Source organism: Tympanuchus pallidicinctus, unplaced genomic scaffold, assembly GCF_026119805.1.
Source record: "Tympanuchus pallidicinctus isolate F22 unplaced genomic scaffold, pur_lepc_1.0 scaffold12, whole genome shotgun sequence".
NCBI lineage: Eukaryota > Metazoa > Chordata > Aves > Galliformes > Phasianidae > Tympanuchus > Tympanuchus pallidicinctus.
The window spans coordinates 16594880-16621067 of record NW_026294637.1 but is presented as its reverse complement, the minus strand read 5'-3'; the positions used below and the strand labels follow the sequence as shown (position 1 = coordinate 16621067).

Below are 26188 nucleotides of genomic sequence, written 5' to 3'. Positions count from 1 at the left end.
CAGTTTGCTTTGTGATCAGTACAGGTGAATGTACACATTGACATGTGAAAGTTAGAATTGTCAGTAAATCAGTGGTAATGCCTCTGTTCTGGTCCATGTGTGGTCCTACCTGTGAGGTGCTTACTGCAAAGCTGGTGTTCTGGGTTTTCATTGTTAAAACAAACAAACAAACAGTACAGAAAGAATGTTAAAACATACAGAGGTTTACAAGATAGGAAGTTGAAGTTTCTTGAATATTCTTTAAATTTGATAAAAAATGTGCTTGGTGTGTGGTTTGTTCCTGAAATTCTAAGGAGAGAAAATCAGAGGCTAGAGCTCTGACTGCTTTCCATCCATTCAAATTCCCTGCCTTAAATACATTGTTTCTTGAAGAAGTCAGTGCATAGTTATTGTTTTCTAAGTAGCGTTGTCCACCTGGTGTGGTTGGTGAAGTTTCTTTCTTGGTGCTGGAAGCAGGATTTCAGGTGAGGAGAACCAGACAAACAATAAATATCTATTCTAGCGAGACGGGCAGAGGTAGAAAGAGCTTTTGTAAGGCTGAAATTCAGTGCGACCTCAAAAAGGAGTGAGAGAGGAGGTAATGAGTTCAGCATGACCTAACTGCTGGAATCCCTTTCACCCACATACTTCTCAGCTGTCTGTAAAACAAAAGATCAAAATATACAAGTTGTTGGGTTTTGTTTGGTTTGGGCTTTTTTGCAAATACAAATCTGCTTAAGGTGTGTGCCAGCTGTGGCTTACGGCCTTTCTGCTGTTATCTTTCTCGTTAGTGCTTTGTTCTTCATTAAACTTTTGTGTTGCTTTTAAATATCCCTTTGTGTGAAAAGAAGCTGTATTAATAAGTTGAGAGACAGTTATCTGGTGCAATCTGAGAAGACTGATTGTCAAATCAGCTGAATGTTTTTGCAAGAGTAGGCGCATGTTTGCACTCATTTGTGGCCCCCTTCTTAAGTTTCATAAGGACACTGAAACTAATTGGAACCCAAATCTAACCAGTTCTTTAAGGACAAATGGAAATTTAAAATAGAGCAATAGGGAAAGTATTACAATATTGCCCCAATTAAAAAAGAGGATTAATTGGTAAATAAAACCAGTTATAAAAGACAGTGATGCCCCTGTAAAGGACCACAGGGACCTCGTAGCTGCTTAAGGTAGGAAAAATTTTACATGTAATACGAAGTAGGATTTAAGGAACTATAATGTTATGTGCTGCTACTCTCCTTCTTTTCCTTATGCAGCAAGAACACAAGGAAATATTTCTTAAATGTCTGGGGTAATAATTAATAGCATCTCAGTCAGGAGATACAGAATTTCCCACTTAGCTATTTATGTTGCTTACAGGTTTCTATTTATCTGACGAGCTATCAAAGCTTTGGCACTGTGTAATGTTGATTTAAATTAGAGTGATTTCACCATCTTTGTCTCAATCTCTGACAGATGTGTGAGTCTTAATTTATTTTCTTGCTCTCCCTCCTACCTCCTCTCCCCAGAGTTCTGTTGTAAAATGTTGGACTCAGCACTTGCAAGACACGAGAGAAACTGGGAAAGGATTACTCATAAAACTGGATCTGGGTGATGTTTAGTGGCTGAAGTTTCTGAGCAAAGTGCCAGGATCATTCAGGTTTTCAGAAGTACCTGTAGGTAATGTAACTGCCTGCTTTTTTGCTGAGTAAAGAATTGTCAGGTGATTACTTAATGATTTCATCTTGAATAAAAATGGCCCAGTAATGCCTGACTTCCAGTAGAAAGTGCTTTGGAATAAGCAACTGCAGACCCAAACACACTGCCAGAAGCAGCCCTGGCATAGGCTAAAGCTGGTGGATTGCATACAGACAGGTTGTCCTGGAAATTGGGTAACAAAAGCTGGGGGAGAATAAATTCTCGCTGACTTGGAAAGGCAGAAAGGTTCTGCCATGGCAAAAAGTGCATGTTTTCCAATTCAGCCTCACTGTGTATTTCAACTAAGGTTTATTTTCAGTTGGGAAAGACTAAGGCAACAAAAGTTCTGATTGAGGCCATAGATGGGATCTTCTTTTATAGAATGGTTCCTCCAAATTAAGTCTCATGTTATGTCAGGAAATACTGTTCAGAAAACATTCTTGCTAATGGACTTGTGCAAAAGTATGTTTTGATCCATTCTAGCTGGTCAACACTGTGTAACATGAACTCACTTTGGTCTAACAGGCATGCCAAAGTGACCTATCAGCTCCTGTGTGTGCCCTGCAGAGGTTTTTGTGTATTAGTTTTGGGATCATGATTCTGTTTGTTTGCCTAAGCAAACAAAAGAGAAAATAATCTTTTAGATAGAATTTGGGAATGTGCTATGCCTACACTAATAACCTCGCACGATGTATGTAGGGTGCCAGCCTTAACAAAGTCCAGATTTCAAAAGCACCTTGGTTGTGATAGGGCATCTTAGCACCTATATGGGAACTGCTGAGTCCCGGCCTGTCCCACTGATGGAGACCTGTGGGAAGGACCCGTCAGCCCTGGGAGCACAGGTGAAGGCAATGCAGCTGTGTGAGCAGGAGTGGAGCCTGGCTGCACCTCTCTTAGACCCCATGGAAGGGCTGACTGCCACTGGGGAAGGATCTCTTCCTGGAGATCCCTCCTTGGTGGAGCTTTTCCCTGTGAACCTGGAGTCTTCTGATACAGGTGAGCAATTTTCTTCCCTTCCTTTATAGCACCTTTCTATTGTGCTGATCCTTTTGTCATTACTCCTCTGGTAAACCAGCTTTTCCCATCATATTGATCTGTCCAATTGTTACAGCACCAAACACAGTTCTGCAGCACGTTTTCTCCTTGCAGCAGTATACTTAACAAGCTTGTGATTCAAGTAGTCCCACAGTGTTGTTTCAGTTTTACTCCAAGAATGCCATGTAACAATCTTTATAGAGTCTCTAATTAATTTTTTAAAAAGGTTAGCACCGAAAAAGAGCTGAAGTATTAAATTATATTAAGAACTGTATTCTTTCACTATGGAGTGATGGTCCTGTATAATGTTCTGAGCAATAAACTATTGATAAAAGAGAATTTTGCACTCTGAGAGCAAAAAGTCTCTCCAACTGCTTAGCTGGCTGAGGCAGGTGACAACTGCTTTGCACACAGTGTTACAAACTTGGGTGCTTCTGGAGATGTCTGATGCATAGAGCTTCTCAGGTGACATTTGCATGTTAAAATGCTGCCAGGGTGAGTCTAGAAGTTCAAACTTGCTGGTTGATTTTTTCACATTACACTGCTAATGTTTAGGGAGCAAATTATAAACCAAACCAGTATCTTAGACCTTATCTGGGTGGGAATAAAACTATAAGGGATTTTCCTTTGGGAGAAATGGTTACTTGTGATTATTTCAAGTTCTGAGTAGTCTCACAGGAGGTTATTCTGTTAAACTATCAATCATATCCATTTTCTTCTGAGGGCTTTTTTGCTATTATAGGCAAAAAGTAACATTCAGTTGTCTTTTAACTAAGGCTTCATTTGTCTTACTTTACTAAAAAAGTAAGGATTGAAAAGCCTTAGTATTCAAAAAATAGTTAAATTTGCACTAGGTTTCTGCTTGCAAAATGCCATTTTTCTTTCAGATGGGAACATTTTTGAAGGTTGAGTGCTTCAAGTTGACACACATACTTTTAAGTGCTTTTAGATGCTTTTATTTATTTTTTATCATCAAATATACCTTCCAGGACTGTTGCTGTTGACATTTCTTTAAGCTACCATTCTCCCACACAGCAAACATTTACCTTTTCAAATACAGTCTAATCCCCCTCTATATTTAAATTACTTTGTTTCTCATCAACATCTGCCTCCACCCAGTCTGTTTATTGAACAAGCTCTTTCATGTTTTGCCCCATTATGCCATTAACAAGGGGAGAAACATCCTCACAGGCAGGCTAGTGATGATGCCTTATTTTCCATCAGCTGTTTTTGCAACCTGTGCCTCTGCTCTGAGACAGCAATCTGCAGCGGGGAAGAGCTGAGCAGGGGCTGCCACTTCTGGCGAGTGAAGAACTGCAAAAACAGCTGTGTTCTTCTGTAGGGGCCTGGCTTGGGTGAGGCTTTCTTAAAGTGTGATTTCGTTGTGAATAACAACTAGTAATAAATTCTGGGATTGTGCCACATATCCATATTTATAAAATGGAGTTGTTAATGCAAGATACAAAATAATGTGTGACAGTGCTTGGTCCCACTGCTTGCTATTTGACTGCTGTGTTTAAAAGCTACTTTGGAAGTTGCTTGTTACTTTTTTGGCAGCTGGGAAGGGCATTGTTTGGATTTTCTTTTCCTGTGTGAACTTACCTTGTTACAGAGGAGAAGAACTTGAGCTTCACTAAGGATTCTTCCATTATTCTGAGGGAGCAATTGATGATCCAGAGTTGTTCTCAGCCTCTGAAGGCTGCTGATTCCCACTCGTTGTTCTATTAAATGAAGTCAAATCAAAGTCTGCAAGCTGAAGCCTTCACTGAAGGACAAGTTCTTTCCATATATTCAGACTGCTTATATTCATTATCAGCTATGGCTATTAACTATTAAATATAGATGTTGAGAACATGTACATTTCACTGGGTCATATTATTTTAATGCATTAGATTATTCATCAATAACAGTATGGTTTTTTAATATTCTGTAGTTCATTACTTTATGCACTTATTCACTTTTACACATTCCTTTTTTATTTAGATTTTTTGCTTCTGTACTTTGCAGTATGTTACTTTACAAACTTTGAGTTGATATTATGTTTAAAATTGTATTTAAATTTAAACCAAGTAATGTTAGTTTAATCCATGCAATAATCAGTTGCTTTGCATTTTTTGAGAAATATGTTATTGTTATTATGAACTAAATCTGATTCTTTTCCAAGTTTTAAAAAGAGAACAAGAAAAGACCACCAAACCCTGATCTCATGCCTTCACAGATATCAACAGTGGTAACTGATAAGAAATGTGATATAAATATGCTGGTAGCGTGGTCAGGGTTAGGATTGATCATCCGTTCTTTATACTCACACAGCTGATGGCTTCTGAGAGTCACATTTGTTGTCTCCATCTTGTGTGTTCCATGATGTGGAATCTAGCATCCTCTCAGTAAAATACAAATGTCATCCTTACTGACTGAAGGCTTTTCCCTGTCTAACGTGATTGTAGAGTATGTGAAAGAGAAACAAAATGTAAATGTTCTTTGTTCATCTGAGCTGTATATTGATCTTCCTGTTTGTATTTCTTACTATTTTCCTGATGTTTTTTTTCCCCCCTTGGCTATACTGTATGTGGATTGCAGTGGATCCTGTTAGTACTCCTGGAGTTACATTTTTAACAGTTCTCTCTTCTTTCAGAAGAACGGCTGATGGACAGCCTGTCTGCAGAGATTTGCTGGCTGATTTTGAAGACCAGGAACAAACAGGTAAGATATGAAAGGGGATCTTTGGAAACGGAATTCTTTTGTAAAATGTTTAGTTGGAATCTATGCTAGTGAACAGTCTGACAGTTTTTCAGGGCTGGGATAAGAGGATACAGCCAGAGAATAAACTCAGGTGAATCAGGGCTAGTGGAAAAAGTGTCACAGAATCACAGAATTACCAAGGTTGGAAAAGACCTACAAGATCATCCAGTCCAACCACCCACCTGTCACCAATAGTGCTCTCTAAACCATGCCCCTCAACACAACATCCAAACATTCCTTTGAACACCTCCAGGGTCAGTGACAGGGAGCTTTCTGTAAGCTTGCATGAACTCAGCTTCTCACAGTTTTTGTCTGTATTTGTGACAGTTATCAGACAAAAATAGAAAGCTTGATCTTCATCAAATTTGCACTCATTATGGTCTTAGCTTTGGTATGACAGCCTGCTTACCAACTCTTAGCTATGAAGGATTTGGCATAGAGTGTAATAACTAGAGGCTGCAGAGGAATATCTATCCTCTGATCAGTCCTGTGCTGTGTTGTAGCATATACATCCTCCTTTAACTTTAAACCAGTGCAGTATTAAGTAAAAAGAGTTCTGTTTCTATGTGGCCTAAGGGACATAGCCAGCTTCTTTGGAAAGTTTGCAGCCCTGAAGGAGCTGCTGTTGCCTTGGTGAGACAGCTGCTGCTATCTGCATTTGCTTCAAACAAACTGTATTTGTGCTATGGACAAGTGGAGTAGCGACTGCAACTGGATCCTGAAGAAATGATATTTATGTGGCAGGTCATATGCAGGTCTACATGTGTATTCATACACACTTGTGTTCATATGTGTGAATAGTCTTTGAAAAATAAATTCTTTGATTCATGATTGTTTTCTTTTGTTGGATTTTTTAAAAAAATTTTGTAGTTGGAGTGTTTGAGGTTTTTTTTGTTGTTCTCTTTTTTAACAATTGAACAGTAGGCATCTGCACTTTGAAATTTTTATAGGTAAAGGTGGCAACTACCTTTTATTTTCAGATGTTTCAGAGTGTTTTATTGAGTTATTTGACACTTATTGGATGTGTAGATTATTACTGAGGCTGTAATTCTACAGAGTACTTATTTGCATGCTCGTGAATATTCTGACCTATTTTTCTAATAGTATTTATCTGGGACGATGGTTACTGCCACCAGTATCATCTGAGAGAAGCTAGTCTAGCTTTTTACTCAAAGGTAGGCTCATTGCCTTGTTCAGCTGAGTTTTGAAAATGTCTAAAGATGGAGATTCTGCATTCTCTCACTTCCTGATCTTGATCTTAGCCACCTCTATTGTGAAATTAATTTTCTTCCTCTAGTAAGGAATGCAACTTTTCTTTGTTGCATCTCGTGTCTGTTGTCTCTTGTCCTTCTGCTGTGTGCCTCTGAGAAGAGTATCTTTTCTATAACCTCCTGCCATCTGTGTTAGATTCACCCAACTCCTTCAGAGGCTTCTCTTAAGGATTGTGCTCAAGCACTCTGAGTACCTGAATCCTTCCACTGGGCTTCTGTCAGTTTGTTACGATCTCTTGCTCTGGGACTTCCAAAGCTATATGCTGCTCCAGTTAGCTTACGAGTACTGAGTAGGGGGACATAATCACTTTCTGAGATCTGCTGCCTGTGATCTTGCTAATGCAGTCAGAAATTAGCCTTTCAAGAGTGTAATACTGACTCTCATACAGCTTGATTGCCACCAGGAACCACAGGGATTTTTCTGCTGAGCCAGATAGTGTTTATTCTGTGTGCTGACTTGCCATTTATCACTGTTGAGCTTTGAGGCTTGCATCAGCCCATTGCTCCAGTTTGCTTGAGTCCATCAGAAAGGCAGCCTCACCCTTTGGCATGTTGACCAATTCCCCATATTTGGTGTCATTTTTGAAGCTGGTGAGGGTGCATTCCATTGTCCAAGACAGCAATGCAGTCATTAAAACAGTATTGTTTCCAGGACTAACCCCTGAAGAATGTCACTTCTAATTGACTGCTGGCTAGACCTGGAAATGCTGACCACTGTTCTCTGAGACTAATCATCTTGCCAGTTTTTCATTCACCTGATACTCCAACCGAACGGGGTTTGGAGGGTCGAAGCCCTTGAAGTCTGACTGCTATGGGAGGCCTGGTTAAGGACCTTGTTAAAGCAAATGACATGCCACTTCTCTCTTACTCCCATCTACACAGCCATTGTGAAAAGTCAGTTAGGTTGGACAGACTCAAGTTGGCTTTGGCATATCCATTCTGGCTGGTCTCAGTCACCATTTTATGCCCAACAATGATTTCTAGGAGGGTTTGTTCTACAGTTTTCCCTGAGGCGAGCCAGATTGCCCTGTATTTACTTGAATGCTCTTTCTCTCTGGTTTTGCAGATGATTGTGACATTTGCCTTTTTTCTGTCACTAGGAATCTCAATCAGATTGCTATATTTTTCCAAAGGTGATGGAGAATAGGCTTGGGATGGCGTGGGACCTGATCTCTGATTGTGAAGAAATGCATCTGGGGCCACAGACATTTTTGTATATGTCCAGTTTGCATATGAGGTTCCTACTTTGATCTTTCTCTGCTACTGTAGGTAGAACTTTTCACCTGCCAGTAGGCACAGAGACCTGGGAAGCCTTTCAGTAAAGACAAAGGCGAAGAAGGTGCTGAATACATCATCCCTTTCTGAGTCCTGTGTCAGTAAGCTGCTCATTATATCCTTGGGTCTTCCTTTATTTTCTGATGTGCACTTTGAAGCCCTTTTCTCGTCCCTCACTTAACTGATTTTGAACTTTCTATCTCTCTATGCCTGGGCAGTGTCTCAGTAGTGATTCTTCTCCTGATTACACCCTCCACACAGCTCCGTTTTGGTGCTTTGTAATCAGTTTTAAGAGCATTATTGTTGTTATGAAGCTTATTTTATAACCAGCTGTTTTTTCTGCTGCACCACTCCTCCATGTCAGTTTGCAGAAGCATTTTTTGAAGGGTATTTTATATCTCGGATCCACTGTGGTAGCATCTGCAGTGCAATACATTTTCTTGTGACTGAAAGATACTCCCTTTTCATCCACTGGAAAAGGTGAAAGCATCTGTGAATTAGAACATTAACATGGCTTGTTGGTTTTTCTAAGTTGAAAATAGTCCAGCTATTTTATTCAATGTAAAAAAAAAAATAAAAAAAATAGAGAGTTTAAAGCTACAAGTTTATCATGAAAAATTGATAATATAGCAGAATCCCATCTTCCTACCCAAATTGTGGGTTAGGCAAGCAGCAGGAAAAGATGTTGGTTTGCTTTTGGAAAAAAAGTCACTCTGTATGTCTCATTCTGTCTCAGAGGAAGCTCTGTACCTCTTAGTTCTATCTGTTCGTTGACACTAGAAAAGTTTGGTGCAGATGCCAAGTTTTCTGACCCCAACTTGTTTGTAAACACTCATCTCCAGTTTTCACTGAGAAGAAGTTTAGCTTTCAGGGCTGAAAACATGCTGAAGGAAAAAAAAAAACCATAAAAAAAACAAGAAAGGTAAGAGGAGGAATGGATGACGTGTTTGTATTGTCAGCAGAATGTAATGGCATCACGGCTGTGGAATCTGGGATGATGACTGTCTATTCAAAAAAATGCCTCCAGCAGGGAGCTGAATGCCTGCACCAGTCATTAGAGCAGAGTGGTATTTTGCAGGAAGTGGCGTGTAATCAAAACAATGTTGTGTGAGTTAAAAACGGAATGAGTTTCAAGCAGAAATTAAATCATAGTTTCTACTTTTCAGGGCATATTTATGGCCTATCAATTTGAGCTGAGGTCAGATTACTAAGGGTGGTAGGTTAGGTTGTGGTTGGACTTGATCTTTAAGGTCTTTTCCAACTGAGTAGTTCTATGATTCCGTGATTCTATGCTGCAGGGACCAGAGAGGATGGAACTTAGAAGTATGGAATATCCCAAATTGGAAGGGACCTGTAAGGATCATTGATCCTGGCTCCACGCAGCACCACTCAAAAGTCAGACCGTATTTCTGAGAAGGGGCTCAGGGATTCAAGATTGAGTACCTGATTAAAATCTGTGTTGCTTTTTAATTTTATTTTATCTAATAAAACGTGTTGGTTTTTTTTTTTTTTAAAGCCAATACTTTCTTACCATCTCCAAGTGTGTTGCTGAGGAAATAAACCAAGGTTGAATATTAGTGAACAAAGAATCGTTTGAGGGTACAAAGTGTAGTGCAGGTAGAAGGAGTTGCTGGAAGGAATAGGACAGGAATAAATAGTCTGCTCTGATTGCTTGCTTCTGTTGTGGGTTTTTTTCATTATGCTCTCTAAATCTACAGGTGTATCATGTATCAGTGCTCATAGTTTATTTAAAAGATCCTTATTCTGATCTCCTCTTATGTTTCAGATGGTGAGTTCATTTCCATCTTGGACATTGCAGTTTAGCTTTCAACTGCTAGTGTGACAGGACACCTATTTTGCTTTTCCCAAAGTATATAATCAGTTCATTCAGTGTTTAGCCAGGCATTCCTTCCCAGGCTCTTTCTGAAAAGGCTGAGCCCTTCACTTAATGTCCCTTTGCATACTGACAACAGAGCATGTTGTTCATTTTCTGCTGTTTTTACAAAATCTGTGGGAGAGAATTCTTAAGACTTTTTTTTTTCTTTTTATTGAGACTTAACAACTATCTTTAGATTAAAGTTTTACTCATGAATTCATGTGAGTACAGATACTGAATGAATGTAAAAATGGATTTTCCATAGCAGTATATAGTCTGTTATTAAGGTGACTTGCTGAGTCTCTGACACTAATTCTGTTTTTAGTCTGGATATGAATACATTGCCTACCAAATGCCTGCAGTGAAAACACTGTCATTGTACAACTTCTGTAATGTTATTTGAGGAACAATACTGATGTTTTCAGTTCACTTGGAGAGACACTGAAAAGTGTTTTTTTATAATTTTATTTAAATAATATGCAGACTAGAATGTTGTAATTTAGCTCTTTGTGCTGTGATTCTTGTTTTCAACAGAGCATCGCCCACCTTGCACACCCACACCTGTGATCCCTCCCATCTTAGTTGATTTAGAAGCCAGAAAGAACATCAGAGTTTTTCATCCAGACTTTGTGACAGTGTGGGAAAATAAGCATTTATATTAGCAATAGCTTCCTTCCCTGACAGATTTGTTTCATCCTCTTCACACCAGGACTGGGGTTAAGTGCAGAAATACCTGTTTTCCCTCTCCACTTATAAAATGCTCGGTGGGTGCCACTGTTTACACTGTGGAAGTCTCTCTGTCCATTACTTAGCGTCTTCCATTACTGTTTGTTCTCTGAAATACCTGGATTTATGGAGCCTTTTATCCACTGACCTTAATACACATGACAGTATTGGGTAAAGCTCCACACCTCTCTTTTAAAATTGTTATATGCAATTCATACATGAGAAAATGAAGGCAAATTGAGATTAAGCCTTAAGATTTGTGTTTATTGCTGTCACTGTTCATTTACTGACAAACAGAACAAACACAAGGCTGTGTGTCAGGATCTGAATGCAACATAATATGAATGAGGAACAGTAATCTCGGATTGATACGGCCACAGCTTTGATAACTGCTTTCACTTTCTGCATCAGAGCTTGTATCCTCTTGTCTGGGAAGGGATTAGAAAAGTAAATCAACTGTTTTTTTTTCAAAATGATGTCCACATGCTGGGATATAGCATGAGGGCAGTGACATTTTTGGAGTAGTTTCACAGAATTGTGATAGCAAGGTAGGCTGGCTGTGCTATTTGCCTCCTTAGTAGGAACCTTGTTCAGAAACACTGTTTGGAGCACTGGAACAGGCTGCACGGGGGTTGTGGAGTCTCCTTCTCTGGAGATGTTCAAGACCTGCCTGGATGCCGACCTGTGCGACCTGCTGTAGGGAACTGCTTTGGCAGGGGGTTGGTCTCGATGATCTCTAGAGGTCCCTTCCAACCCCTACAAGTCTGTGATTCCATGATTCTATGAACTGAACCTTGTTCAGTTGATTGAGAATCTGATTTTCTATAGTCAAGTTACAAGGCTTTTTGCTGCAAAGAAGTTTTCTAAGTGAATATTTATGAGCTTACAGTAGCTTCATATGCCTCTGATTATCTGTGCAGGTAGGCTTAACTTGAGGGAGGCTGCAGGTGTGTCCTAAGCAGATCCAGATATGATGGACATATATAATGTATATACAATATATGTTTTATATATATTTTACATATATATAATGTGTATAACAAGTGATGCACAGGCAGTTGCTCACCACCCCCTGACCGATGCCCAGCTGGCCCCCAAGCAGTGGAAGAAAGTGAGATGAACTCCCACCCCCTTCAAAACTCCTTCCTCATGATGTCACATGGCACAGAACATCCCTGTGGCCAGTTTGAGTCAGCTGTCCGAATTCTGTTCCCTCCCAGCTCCTTGGGCCCTTAGCTGTGGATAGGCACGGCTCTGTGCAGCACCACTTAGCAGCAGCTATCAACACCGCTGTGTTATCAGCATTGTGTTTCTCCTAGAACCAAAACATAGCATCATATCAGACTCTGGGGAAAACAATTCTGTGTCAACTGAAGCTAAGGCAATCAGAAATTTGAAGCAGTCGTATTTTGTTATGTTTATTTCTTACAAAGCTGAGCTATTTTGTTTGATTTTCTTTTTTATTCCACTTCTTTGTAGAATGTTTTTAATGTTCATGTTGAAAAATATTTCTTATTTGGAAGGTGAATCTAAGGGGAAGAATGTTCTTGTACTGTTTCTTTCTGAAGAATGGGAACTAGCAGCTATTTTTCAGGGGAATTGTGTGGGTTTTGTGGGCTTTTTGTTTGGTTTGTTTGGTTTTCTTTTTAAGAACTCACCTGAATTTTGGCAATTAACTAGCTCCTAAATTCTCTTAGAATTGTCTTTGTATTAAGTCTGCTTCCTGCTGGGTTTGCAGCAGCAAAGATGCAAGCCAAAATCTTTGAGGCAGTCATTAGCTGTGAATGCCAGATACTGCTACAGTCCTTGGAGCATCCATGAAAGCCAAGTGACATGAGGTGACTCCCTGCTTGAGTCCTGTCCTGCCAAGGAAGCAGAAGGATTAAAAAAGAGCGAATGACTGGAAAGATAATTAGAATGAGGGAGACGAGAGAAGGAGGCAAAATATGAAATAGGGCAAGATGGTGGTAAGTGGAGGTGAAGATCTATGTGTGAGTTGCTCCAAAAGTAACATTCCCATGGAAATAAATAGGAAGTTACAACAAAACAAAGAGCACAATAACACTATTTGTGGGAGCAAATTCTCAGCTACAAAGCACTCCTTTTCAGCGCAGTCACTTCCATTAGCTGTGCATTTTCACCAGTGATGAACAAGAGCCTGCATGCCGTGCTTGTAAAAGTCTGCGTGGGGGGGGGGCCGCTGTAGCTGCAGTGCTTTTCAGTAATATACCCTCACAATGCTTTCCTTTCCAGAGTCTTTGTGGACTTCCTTTGCTGATGGCAGAGTCAGACTGAGGATAGATAACTCATGTCCACAGACTCCCATAACAGTTCATCAGATGTTCAAGGAGAGCCTCGAAAAATACGGATCTCTTAATGCTTTGGCCAGCAGAAAGAACGGAAAGTGGGAGAAGATAACTTTTTCAGAGTACTACTGCTTTTCAAGGAAAGCAGCCAAGAGCTTCTTGAAAGTAGGTACAGAGGGCAAAACCAATTCCCTTTTCTCTTTGTCTCCTTAAAAAACAAATTGCAGAGGTTTCTTTTTTCTTTTTTGTCCTCTATTAACTGAAGACTGGCAGACACGTTCCTTATTGAAATAATAAAGGTACAAATGGTTTTGGTCTAAGGATGATAACACTGCTGCCGTTGCAAGTGTGAAGCTGCTGTTTCACTCAAGTGTAGGTACAATGCTCAGCATAGGGCTTTAAGGTTAAGAGGAAGATAGGTGGAAAAAAAAACACTTTGTCAAGATGAAGAACAATTCAAAACCACTCTGAGCAGAGGCTAAGGCTAGCTCTCGTGGTGCTTCTGTCCACGTTGGAAAGGTCTGTTTTTCAGGCCTGTCTCAGCAGCAGAACTTGAGCAGGCAGGAGGGATGGTGAAAAGTTTAGATGATGTTTGTTACTGACAGCTTCCAGTTCTGCCACGGATATTGGCATAGAGCTGGGGGTGGATGTGCCTTGTCAATGCTGGAGTAATACAACTTTCCATCATTTGTATGTGTTGTCATTTTTTGTGCTATATATTTCTCTCCAACATGCCTGTATTGTATAACCTTATGCATATTATCTTTAAGCTTGGTCTTGAGAGATTCCACAGCGTAGCAATCCTTGGATTTAATTCTCCAGAGTGGTTCATCTCAGCCGTTGGAGCCGTGTTTGCTGGGTATGGTTGTTTACTTTGCTTTTGTGTAGGAATGTCAAGGTTTCTGTTTTGCTAGGTTAGAAATTTGGGAAATGAGCACTTGGTGCCACATCCTGGACGTAGTGCTGCAGCTGCTGAGCGTGTTCAGCAACCTGCTGGAGTCTCATAGCTCTCAATGTTATTGGGATTAGTCTAGACACTCATAAACGAAACCTGTGACAGCTGCACAGTCTTTTGTCACTAGAATGTGGGAAACAGATAAGACTCCCCATTTTGTGATATGTCTGCAATGCAAATATTGCAATGTAAATTCAAGTGAGCAGAGCAACAGATGAAATACTCGCTTTTTTAATTCCTTCTGTCCTGACATATTTTAATACAACTTAGATTTACCTCTCAGTTTGTTCCTGTCACAGTGAAATTCAAACTGATAATTGCATGCAGCTTGAACAGAAAGAGGACAAGTGTTTTTTAACCACTTTCTGAGCTAACTCCACTGCAGCCTTAATCAGGCAAAAATACTGAATCCCAGCCTACAGCATCTTCTACTGAATTGAATTCAGGGATTTATTTTGCACATATTGTTCATGTATATGTGAAAACTTGAAACAAGCATGATAGCTGTGATAGTGTGTACTTCCACATCTTTATACCCCTCTTAGCTTTCATCTGATATCTTATTATTTGCTTTCTGCATATTATATACATCTATGTGTGTGTGCATATAAATATAAATGTTTCAATATATGCATAAATATATATATACAAATTTTGGACCCAGAGGAATTGTCACAGGAATATACACAACCAATTCTCCAGAGGCCTGCCACTACATTGCTTATGACAGCAAAACCAACATCATGGTTGTGGAAAATCGGAAACAACTAGACAAGATAATGCAGGTATGAGGAGGCAAAGCAGTTACTTATAAACTGTATTTTCCACCCTTCTTGATGCTGTATTGTTCCCAAATCCCATATTTGCTACCTGTATCATGGAACCTTTCTTGGCAGAATAAGTTCAGAAGTCTGGCATGGGTAACCACAGCAGCAATGGTCAGCCTTCAGCTTGACCTTGCCCATGCCTTGATATGTACAAGAGAGCGTGCTGAAGAGCCATTTTGGTGTAATTAATAGTTAAATCTTCTGGCTGAGAACAGTCTTTCTAGAGCAGACTGTGTATCTTAGCATCTTTTTTTAAATGAGATGGTTATGAATTAGGGGGAAATACTTGGCAGAGGAGGGAAGTGGGAGGTTTCTTCTGTCAGCCCAATTACTGTTTTGGCAGTACTTCAGTGGGGAAAAACACAAGATATGAATAACAAATTATAATAATTATTTTTAAAAAATCTAACAGATCTGGAATCGTTTGCCACACTTGAAAGCTGTTGTGCTATACAAGGATTCAGTTTTGGAGAGACACCCAAATTTGTATACGGTATGTGAGCGCTGGGACAGTTATTATTCTTAAGGTATTAATTAGTTGATGAATTTTAATTATCTTTGATCTGTGGAATGTCTGCCATTCAGAATGCATTGCTGTCTTCCAGCAAATGTATTCAGAAGCTTCATGAGTGTATTCTGTTTAGCTTACATGTAACTTCATGTTTGATGCTTGACATTTAAAGTGAGAGCTACCTTGCTTAGTTATCTTTTGTGTTAATGTTGGTTTGTTTGTTGTTGTTTGTTTTTCAGTTTTGATTAACAGAACACCTGTAAGTTTCTCAGGTGAGAAAGTGAGCTCTTACCATTTAAAAAATGTGGTCTGCCAGCTCTAATCAAATCTGAATTGTGGGTAGTTGCACTGGATGTAAGAACATTATAATGCCTGTACTTTTACAGATGATATTTACATCTCATCTGCACCAAACTTCTGGTGTCAGGCATCACGTGAAGAGAATGGACTACAGGCTACATAAAGAAGGGTACATTTTCTTAGCATATGCAGAATCTTCAGTTCACATGGCAAGAATAAAGCAGTAAAGGGGACAAACTCAGGATCAGAAAATTGAGTAGAAGTTTAGCCTTTAACCTAAGCAGAAAATACCTTTATAAAAATATTTTTAGTGTATTTTGAAAATGTAATTGAAAACAATTATGTAAGAATGCAAAAGCCTCCTTTTTAAGTGCACTACAGATTATCAGAATCCAGTCTGAAAAATGTCTAGCAGCATCAAACTACTTACATTATCTCATAGCATGTTGTTTATAATCCACAATCCACATACCCATAGCATGTTGTTTATAATCCACAATGTTACAGTATTGTACATACTGATATGGAATACTTCTACATTTAGTACAAGAAAAACGGAAGAAGATATTGCTGCTTATATTGCCTAGTGAAAGGAGTAAGGGCTGGCAGATAATTCTGGAACAGCACTTGCTGAAACCTCCACGCTTGAGATTTTTGGAAGAGAGAATTAACGCATGGTTTATTCTGTTACTGAAAGATACATTTGAAATCAACCCTGTTCAGGTGTGTTGGACATATATTCTCCACAGAAAGGGGTAGCTGTGAAGAAGTCTGACAGTTGCCATAGTTTATATTGTGCAAAGGAGAAACTGGAGATCCAATTTCCAAAGGCAGAAATGATTATTTATCATCGTTGATCTAAGGTACCTAAGCCACATGACATGTGATAAAAGGGACTGCCGTTTGACAGCTGAGATGTAATGAGCAATTGCTGCAGTAAGGACAGAGGTGTAGTTCTCTTATTAGCACGTGTTTCCAGAAGGCAGACATGGTCAGCAGTGTTTGTGGCTGCTTGTACCTTTTGTAGTCTGAAACAGGAGCACTCACTGTTGCAGGTACTGTTCCGTAAACAAAGCCTAGGCAACAGATATACAGTGATTAACACATCCTGGTATGACAAGACAGTAAGGTCAGGAAAGTAGGAGCAACTGTTAAGTCACGTAGAAACAGTTACACCCTTGACAACACCAAACTTTCCAGAAGCTAGTTAAATAAACAGAGTATTCTGTGGGAAGAGATAATGTGTGATGAGTCCTTCCCTTACTGTGGAGCTGTGCTTTGTACTTACTCTCTTCCTGGATAACTGATTTGGTAGAAGAAAGTATAAAACTTGGGACTGGTGGTTAGCAGCATCGTAGGACAGCACTGATACCCCAGAAGAGGAAGTCTAGGTGCCACAGAAGGAAGTTACTGCAACCTTACTAGCACACTGCCAATGGCAAGGAGAGGTTTGAGAGAAAGAATGAACTTCCCTTCAGGCAAAGGGGGAGATCTTGCTCTCTGCTGTCCTTCACGTCACCCCCTGTACAACTTCATGATCCTAGATATGACCTCTAAGAAACTGTGAAGAATGGAGATGCTGCTCTGTCTTGCTCTTGGATAACATAGTTCTGTAGCACTGTTTGAATCACCTGATCTCGATGGGAAACTGACCTTTTGTAACTGACTTCCTTAATTTTTAATATACGTTAGTTTTCAGTTAGATCAACAGTGTAACTAGCAGGATATTAGGTACACATGGTAGATGTGTCCTAGAACAACCAGTGAAACAACTAATGAAGGGTAGAGGATAAAGCTCATCATGCTTCTCAGACCACTTTGTGCTGCACAAAAGTCCAACATCATGAAAGGTTTAGTTCATTCCAGACTGAAGCAATTTTGAATGGAAGCTGTGATCAGCATCATATGTTCTGTTTGCTGTTAAACAGCAGGGAATTGGGGTAAGCATTCATACATCTAGATGATGCTTTTGCCCAGAAGCTTTCATTCTTTTACTACATTTACGTAATGGACAGGGAATTACGAGTGGAATGTTGCAAGTGTGCTTCTAAAAACGTAGACCCAGATTCCTTTGGATAAGTCATTATCATTCTAGGTGTGAGACAGTAACAATTGTATTCTTTATGACTTCTACCTAGTATGCATCTTGGATGAGGGAACAGTAATACAATTTCTTTTGGAGATGATGAAAAGACTCATAGCAGCATAATTTCAGATATGTGCAGATTGCACATAAAGTTATACAGTATTCTTATTGAGTTCTTAACACAGGCAGCTTCTGGGGAAACTTGCCTTGGAATTGTGTTCAGAGAAAGACATTGAACTTTTCTGTTTGTTTGTTTGCTTGTTTTTTTTTTTTTTTTTTTTTTAGACAGATTCAGTAACTTCATGTTTTTGACTTGCAAGGAGTCTTATGATATCCTGTATTTTCTGTTGCATGTTCTAGATGGAAGAGTTTCTGAAGCTGGGAGATGACATATCTGATGCTACTTTAGATGACATTATTAACTCCCAAAAGCCAAATCAATGCTGCGTGCTAATATATACATCAGGAACAACTGGGAAGCCAAAAGGAGCTATGCTGAGTCATGACAATGTATGTACTTCAGACTTTTCCTTGAGCACAAAAAATAGCGAAATAAGAGGATACATGTTCTTGTGTTTTGAAAAGACTGCTACATAGCAGAAGACTTTCAGAGGTCTGGTTTTGCAACACAGATAGTGTATTACAAAGCAACACTGAAAATGCAGTCAGCTGGTTTTGATGATCTATAAGCATAGTGAAAAATGAAACTCCATTCTAAGTAACACTTCACAAGTTTGAGTGTAGTTTATTATGAATAACATTCTGTTACTCACTGTCACTTCTCTTAAAAGAATGCAGAAGCAATTACAGGTACGAGCAATTCACTCCTGTGTATGTAATCAGCACAGAAATATCTTGAAGGAGAACATGGTGGACTTGATAGACAAAAAGTCCGACCTGGCGTTGCAAATTCTACGCTCTTCTGTCTCAAAAGAGTCTGGTGTCATTTCCATGTTAGCTGCCAAACTATTCCTGGCTGATGATCACAAACAGGCTATTTTTATGTTGACCAACAGTGGAAAACATGCCTTGCCTGTATCTGCTGCTGCCTTCTTTAGTCAAAAGAAGTGTGCCACTGTCCATCTGTAAAAACCAGGGCTGAGTCGGTCACAGGCACTCATGCGGATCTGCTATGAGCGTGCCTGTGTGCTGTGAGGCTTTGGAGGATAAAGAGGATGAGCAATCCGTACAGACACGTTTCAAGGACATTCCTCTCTGCCTACTTTAAGTCTCTGATAACTGCTTGACCAATGCTGCCGCCTAAATTTGGAGTGGCCTGTCCTGACAGCATGCTGCTCACTAAAAGCTTTTCTTGAGAATCTCTATTTTTGTTTGCTTGTTTGTTTTTTAGGCAAAACATACTCTCAAGGTAACCTTCACATTTGTTTTGAAGAAAAGAATATACTGTGATAGCGAGTATTGGATGCGATTTGTATTTTTTTCCCTATTAAGTTGAAATAATTTCCTTTCGAGCATCCTAACCTAGCTAGTTTAGATTAATTAGACTCCTGTAAGGAAGCTGTTTCCTTCTTTCTGTCATGGACATATGTTCTTTTCCTCACATCCACACATCTGTGTGGGTCTTGAATGCAGTACATTCTGATAACAAATATTGCATCCTTCAACTGCATCTTAGATAAAATAAGAATCAGAAAGAAGAGGGGGAGAAGAGGGGGAAAGACCATACAGTTTCACTAAGAAGTCAAGCAGGAAATCTTCAGCATTATTCACGCATGTGCTTCTGCTTGTATGTATGGGGGAGGCCCTCTATGAACCATTGCAGTGAATCTTCTGGAGGAGCAGGATACTGCTGCTACCATCCTCATTTGTGCTTAGCCGTGCTATGACAAGTGTGAGACAATTAGCTTGTTGCAGTTACTTCACTATCATGCAAGCTCATTGATCACCGAGTAAAGATTGTTATTTATCAGGTGGGCATTTAGATGCATGCCAGTGAGAAGTGCCAGTGTGATAGGAAGTGTGCACAGGAGGGAAAGCTGCAGAAGGCTGATCACTTTTTCTCCTTATCCATCTAGGCTGTGGCTGCCTTCCTAACTGCAGTACTGGGCTGTGGGGAGTTGGTAATGTTCATAAGCCAGTCAAGCACATTTACTTTGTTATGTGCAAACCTTTGTTGCTATTAGATGAATTCATGTTGCTTTTTGAGTGGCACCAGAAGAATAACAACCTGGTGTGTTGTCAAAGATTGCAATGTCTTCAACAAGTTCTGTGAGCAGATTCTTCATAGTTTTATTAGCATATCATGAAGATCCTTAGTTTGTGTTAAAAGATGTGTTATATTTTTTCTTTGAATAGATAACGTGGACGTCAGCACATTGCAGCAGAGCAGGAGATATGCAACCCGCAGAGGTCCAACAGGAGTCCATAGTCAGTTATCTTCCACTCAGCCACATAGCTGCACAAATATATGACCTGTGGACTGGAATCAAATGGGGAGAGCAAGTTTATTTTGCTGAGCCAGATGCTCTGAAGGTATCTGCCTTGCACTGCACCTGATTAAGATTGCACTTATCAATCTAGGAAAACACCTGAAGGAGGAAATGTGATCTTAGAAGAGGCACAGAAGATAAAGATCGAGAGTCTTGAGAGTCCAGAATTTTAGGAATTACAGAAAAATAAAATCCATTAGACTCATGATCCAGTGCTCTAAACTCCATTTACTTCTGTGGTGAAATTGCATAGAAGGAGCCTCTTTCTGCAGTTAGGAGTGTGTCTGGAACTGGTCCTTTGCCTGTCCCCACAGAAAACTCATAACTGATACAACAGAGCTTGAGAAGAAGTCAGTTCCAGTATTTTCCCTGATTAAACAGCTAACTTAATTTATGCTGACAATATTCTGAATGTGTGCATAAAATTTGTAGTCTAGATCAATAAGCTTCTATTTTAGGCAGACAAATGTGGCTCTACTGTGAAAGAAGTGTAAGCAATTTTCTGGGGGAAATGTAGAGAGAATGCAGGCTGCATTACCAAACCTCTTCAGCGATGTGGGCCTTCTGCAATGTTTTGAAATGATTTGATGATTTTGACAGGGCAGTTTAATCAACACACTAAAAGAAGTGCAGCCAACATCTCACATGGGAGTTCCCAGAGTATGGGAGAAAATCATGGAGAAATTAAAGGATGCTTCTGCTCAGTCAGGATTTGTGAAGAAGAAAATGCTGTCGTGGGCTATGTCAGTGAGCTTAGAGAGAAACCTGAACTGCTCAAGCAGGTATGTATTGTCATGAGAGAGGTCTCCAGCATCCTGGAGTACAAGAAAGTAGCTTGTCTGTCATAAGCTCTTAAGCATCAATGATACTCTCTATATATAAATAAGTAATATTTGACTTCGCAAGAGAGCAAATACAATGTAAGAGGGAAGGTGTAGCTGTCAATTACAGGAGGCTAATCATAAAACCAACCTCCATCTTCCCTGAGAATGCATTGCCTAACTTTCTGCCTTCTGGGAATTGGACTGGTTGGTTTTCAGCTGGGAGAAGTCCTGGCTGCTTACTGGTTTAGGTAAAGGGCAAGAATTTGAGTGAACTGTGTGAAAAAGGGGAAAATCTTAATTCACGATTCTTTCCTGTTCTGAAGTTCTTAAGATGGGACACAGTGAAGTATGAAATGGCTTACAGAACATGCGATTCTCAAATATGCGGTGCGTCGATGGCAATTTGCTTGTCTGATCTTTCAGCTTCTTGAAAGAGTCTTGCAGATTTCTGATTTTACTGGTATCGGTTCTCAGAGATTATTTTAACTGATGAAGAATCAGGAGGACAAAAGTATTGTCTCATGCAATATGGTTTTGTAGATGCATTCTGAATTAGCAGTATTCAGAAGCTGTAAGAGTTGGTGCTCACTTGCAATGAAAGACACTGAATAAATGAAGAATGAATTATTACTGATGTGAGTCTGTCAACTTCCACACATTAATGACAAATACATATCTAAAAAAGCCCTGTTTCTGATTTTGTCTTGCAAACTATATGACTTCATCCAACTTACTGTCTCTTCCTGTTTCTTGTTTTCTACTCAGCAGTGACTTGAAACAGTTTTGGACAAGGCTAGCAGACTACTTGGTGCTTGCTAAAATACGCAGTGCACTGGGTTTTTCTAGCTGTCAGAAGCACTTCTGTGGTGCTGCTCCTCTCAATACAGAAACGCTGTATTTTTTCTTGGGTCTGAACATCACCCTGTATGAAGCCTATGGCATGAGTGAGACCACAGGCCCACACTGCCTCTCAGGGCCGTATAACTACAGGCAGCACAGGTAACTTTTCAGTTATTATATTTCATTATATTTGTGAGAAGTGTACAACTGTGTTCAGCAAAGATGTTACCACTTTGAGGTCAGAAACTGAACGCATTGCCTCCATAGCATGCCAAGTCAGGAGCACTGAAAATGATCTACAGCATTTTCTGCAGCACAGTTACTAAGTGGGATGTGTAGTGCAGCTCTGACCTATGGTAGGATAACTTTCAAAACAAAACCTCTAAGATACAGAGAGGAAAAGAGCAGGAAGGATGAGCAAGATACACAGCTATTGCGTTAGCCCCAGTAAGTTATTTCATTCCTTTCAAACAGCTACAGCAGGGTGTTACTATTGCTTACATTTTGATAGGACCAAGGAGTTGGCATTGTAGATGTCCTATCACTATTAAGTATTTCAGTGCTCCTTGTGTGTTTTCTTGCTTTTCCCCAAAAGCTGTGGTAAACCAGTACCTGGCTGCAGAGTGAAATTGGTGAATGAAGATACAGAAGGCAATGGAGAAATCTGTTTCTGGGGAAGGACTGTTTTCATGGGTTATTTAAACATGGAAGACAAAACAAAAGAAGCCTTTGATGAGGATGGGTGGCTGCATTCTGGAGATTTAGGAAAACTAGACAAGGATGGCTTTCTCTATGTCACTGGAAGAATTAAAGGTATTGAGGAAAATCTTGCATCACATTTATAATAACTATCCAGCACTGTTCAGTTATGTATCAGGTGTGGCTTGTCTCATTTAGTGACTGTCTTTTAATCACAGCTGCATTAATCTAACAGAAAGGAAAATAAGCTTTCTGATGAGGAGATCATGGTGTTCCCCATTTAGGAAAGGTTTCCCTCTAGTTTTTAACAGGTGCAGATACCTCAGTTCCTACAGTGAGGCTGTCCATCTCCCAGACCTTGTTATTATTAATCACAAATAATATAAAATCATAATGCAGGTTTAGTGTGTCTTCTTTGATTCTAATGATCCTCTAAGCTGTCCAGTCTCCTGGATCTTGCTCAGTTGTCTTAATTGCACACTAGAATGTTTAGTTGTTAACAGCAGGCAACTCTATTATGTAAGAGTTGTTGCTGTAGGTCAGAGCTAGATTCCTCTGCTTTTACATTTACAGAGAATAGTATTGGAATTTGAGAGCACAGGACAATAAACTTAGGTGCTCTTACAGTGCATAGCTTGAAGTCTCACATGAATAAAACTGGTCATTGGTTACTGAAGTACTTTCTCAAAATACGTGCTCATAGAGTCTGATTTGTCAGATGTGTAAACTTGAGATCTAAAAACTGAGTGACTATCATCATAGAATGTATGATGAATCATTAAGGGGATGACATGAGTGAATTAATTTGTCAGAGAGTAACATGGTGTTCTATTAGGCACCAGGACTTAAGTAGGTACTATTAATAGGCTGCACCAGATACAGTTACTTTGATTCTTAGTTTGCTTTCTTATCCGATTCAATTTTGCTTAGTTTAGTGGTTAGCACCTTCTAGTCTCCTTCTGCCCTAACGTTTGTGTTGCACTCACATCTTCCTTCACTGCTGAACAACTGTTGCTCTACTTTCAGGTTAGGAAGACTGAGATAAAAGAACCACCTGTGCAGTTTACTTTTAGTTTTAATGTCTAACTAAGGTAAATGCAATAGAAGACAGTAAAGGAGCTTCTCCCCTAGTAACTGAAACAGGACTTCCTCCTTTAATTCCTTTGGTCTTACAAGTTTTATGATTTGTTATATTGAGCATGAAACCATAGAAACTGCTTTTTGCTACCTGAGATCCAGAGAAGCTGCGAAGCACAAAGATACTGCTAGAGAAGCCCAGATAGGGAGTAACTGTAGGCACGTGCAAGAAGTTGTTACAGTGATTACAGTTCTGTTGTCAGCTGCGACAAAGCTGACGTTTCAGACTGAAAAATAAAGTTTCCTGGAGCTTGTGAGAAGATCTAGGACAAAAAATTGGAGTAAGACAAAAGGAGAGGAAAATAAAGATCTCTGTAGTTTAGGTACACAATAACTTTGCTGTATTTCTGTGGTGTGACAGTAGTCTTTTACTCTAAAAACACTATGCGTGCTTCCTCTGATGCATGCACTGTGTTAACTAGGGATTGAAATAACATTCATAACTGTGAAATGAATGGCTACTCCATACCAGAATGCTGAGTGTAGACTGGAAGTTATTTCTCGTAGTTGCTCTTTATGGAGCAGTAGAGGTGTTAAGGACTAAATGTATGAGTGCTGAAAGGGTGCCATATTTCCTTGATTACATCTACATTCTTTTACACTGACAAGGGGACTAAACGGAACCAACCCATTCCTTAATGTATGCAGTAAGATGGATTATTCCACACAGGACTGGTCTGCCATTGCTCTGCATTATTTCTTGAAGCATGTTACTGAACTGCTGCCAAGACCATTATTTGAGGGCAGTGAGAAGCCACCAGTGCAATGAAAACAGAATTGCAATTTGCTTAGATAATTCTCAATTTCACAATGGCTTCAATAATTACGCATATTATACTTCAGAATTAATGCATTCAAAAAGAGCTGAATATTCCCTTATCAGTAAAGTTAGTGCCTCAATTGTTTACAGACCTTAAAAATATTAAGTTGTCAGTCTGTCGATAAATGCAAGTCATGTCAAAAGTAGGGCAGGAATGACTGCTTCCATCCTGAACTGTCTCTAAAATCTCACCTATCCCTCATCATGCTCCTCTTCTTTCTGCATTGCTTCTGTGCAGCTTTCCTATGCTATTAACTTGTTTTTGTCTGACCCCTCTTGGTGGCTCAGAGAATTAGCTTTGATCACGATGTTAACCATGAACTGCTTTTGGTGAGTTGATGGTGAATTAGAGAGCGAATCCTATGTTAGTCTGGAAGAAATTATTGTTCAAAAAAAAAAAGTCCACATTATACAACATGTTGCACGTATACATTGGATATTGCACTGCATATATATACATATATATATGCCTGTTGTTAACCTGTTACTGGATTACATGGAAAACATTATGCTGTTTAAAACTCACACTGTGTTTATGTGGGGGTAAATGTGTTATATAGAGGGAAAAATGAACATTTAAGCAGATCCTTGGAAAGAATCAATATCTACAACAGTTATTTTGAAGACAATCAGACTAACAACTTGAAATAGGCTTGCTTCTCTTTGGAAAGTATTGTCTTCTGCATATAAAAGTAAGAAAAGTAGAGCCATCCTGGAATTAGCCTGCTCTTTGAAATTAGATTTCAAGTAATAGCCTTTCTTTTTCTTTTGGTCTAGATTTGATTATTACAGCTGGAGGTGAAAATGTGCCTCCCATTCCAATTGAAGATGCTGTTAAAAAAGAACTCCCAATTGTTAGTAACGCCATGGTGATTGGAGATAAAAAGAAATTTTTGTCCATGTTGCTGACCCTAAAGGTATACCAGTCTTCATACTGATTTCAGTGAAACTACACACCTGTACCCTAACAAAATAAGAAGGATTCCAAACTGTTAGAAGGAAGGCCAAGAATTAAATGGGAAGGCTTTATTTCAGCAAAGCAATGTATGGCAACTACAGGTCAAATTGTGACGGTCTGATCTTGTTATAGTTAGGTGATTGGCTAAACGTTTTATATTTAAAAGTTCTAACTTCAAACAATGCTTCTGATTGAAGTTATTTACATTATATCACAGTAATTCAATGTCCCCCTACAACAATGGACTAATTTCGAAAAGTTGGTAGAAATTTAAGGTTGCTGGACGGACTTTAATTGATGTGGTTTTGGTCTGTTCACATTACCTGCATACAAGCCAGAAATTTATGCGTTTGGTAGCTGTATAGAAAAAGAGCTGAGTACTGATACTGATTCCTGCTTTTTCAGGCTTATGGAATGTCTGGGTGTTAATGCTGGGCTGCTTTTATTCTTACCAGACAGGGAGAACCTTATCAAGTAATCATTTGATAATGCCTTGTAGGAGTAAGAATTTGATGATTATCTTCATCTGATATTTTAGTGCATCCTGGACCCAGATACATCGGATCCCACTGACATCCTCACTGAACAAGCCAGAGATTTCTGCCAAAAGATTGGCAGTAAAGCCACTACAGTATCAGAGATTGTAGCGACAAGGGATCAGGCGATCTACCAGGCCATTCAAGAGGGAATCAACAAAGTCAACATGAATGCCACTAATAGGGTTCATTGCATTCAAAAATGGATAGTGCTGCCAAGAGACTTCTCTATTGCTGGGGGAGAACTAGGTAAGACTTGCTGCTTTTTTTTTTTTTTGAAGCAGTCTTGTAGTATCTAAGAGGGGGCTAAAAGAAAGAAGGGGACAGACTCTTTAGCAAGGGCTGTTGTGACAGT

The 26188-nt window shown here is 39.5% G+C and overlaps 1 protein-coding gene across 5 annotated transcripts in view; it reads left to right on the top strand.

The window, feature by feature from the left end:
- The window catches only part of ACSBG1 (acyl-CoA synthetase bubblegum family member 1), a 33493-nt gene that overhangs the window by 5833 nt on the left and 1472 nt on the right, over positions 1 to 26188 (top strand). For 3 of the 5 annotated variants that reach the window (XM_052671528.1, XM_052671527.1, XM_052671524.1), the window contains 12 exons: positions 5330 to 5397; positions 12838 to 13055; positions 13661 to 13749; positions 14510 to 14630; positions 15085 to 15165; positions 17930 to 18079; positions 19886 to 20062; positions 20620 to 20801; positions 21609 to 21842; positions 22279 to 22496; positions 25117 to 25256; positions 25836 to 26082. In XM_052671528.1, the coding sequence (XP_052527488.1) occupies positions 12924 to 13055; positions 13661 to 13749; positions 14510 to 14630; positions 15085 to 15165; positions 17930 to 18079; positions 19886 to 20062; positions 20620 to 20801; positions 21609 to 21842; positions 22279 to 22496; positions 25117 to 25256; positions 25836 to 26082 (1771 nt within the window). In that variant the 5' untranslated portion in view covers positions 5330 to 5397; positions 12838 to 12923. Of the gene's footprint in view, positions 1 to 2426; positions 2656 to 5329; positions 5398 to 12837; positions 13056 to 13660; positions 13750 to 14509; positions 14631 to 15084; positions 15166 to 17929; positions 18080 to 19885; positions 20063 to 20619; positions 20802 to 21608; positions 21843 to 22278; positions 22497 to 25116; positions 25257 to 25835; positions 26083 to 26188 lie in introns of those variants that run through there. The other 2 variants (XM_052671526.1, XM_052671525.1) reach the window with 2 other exon arrangements.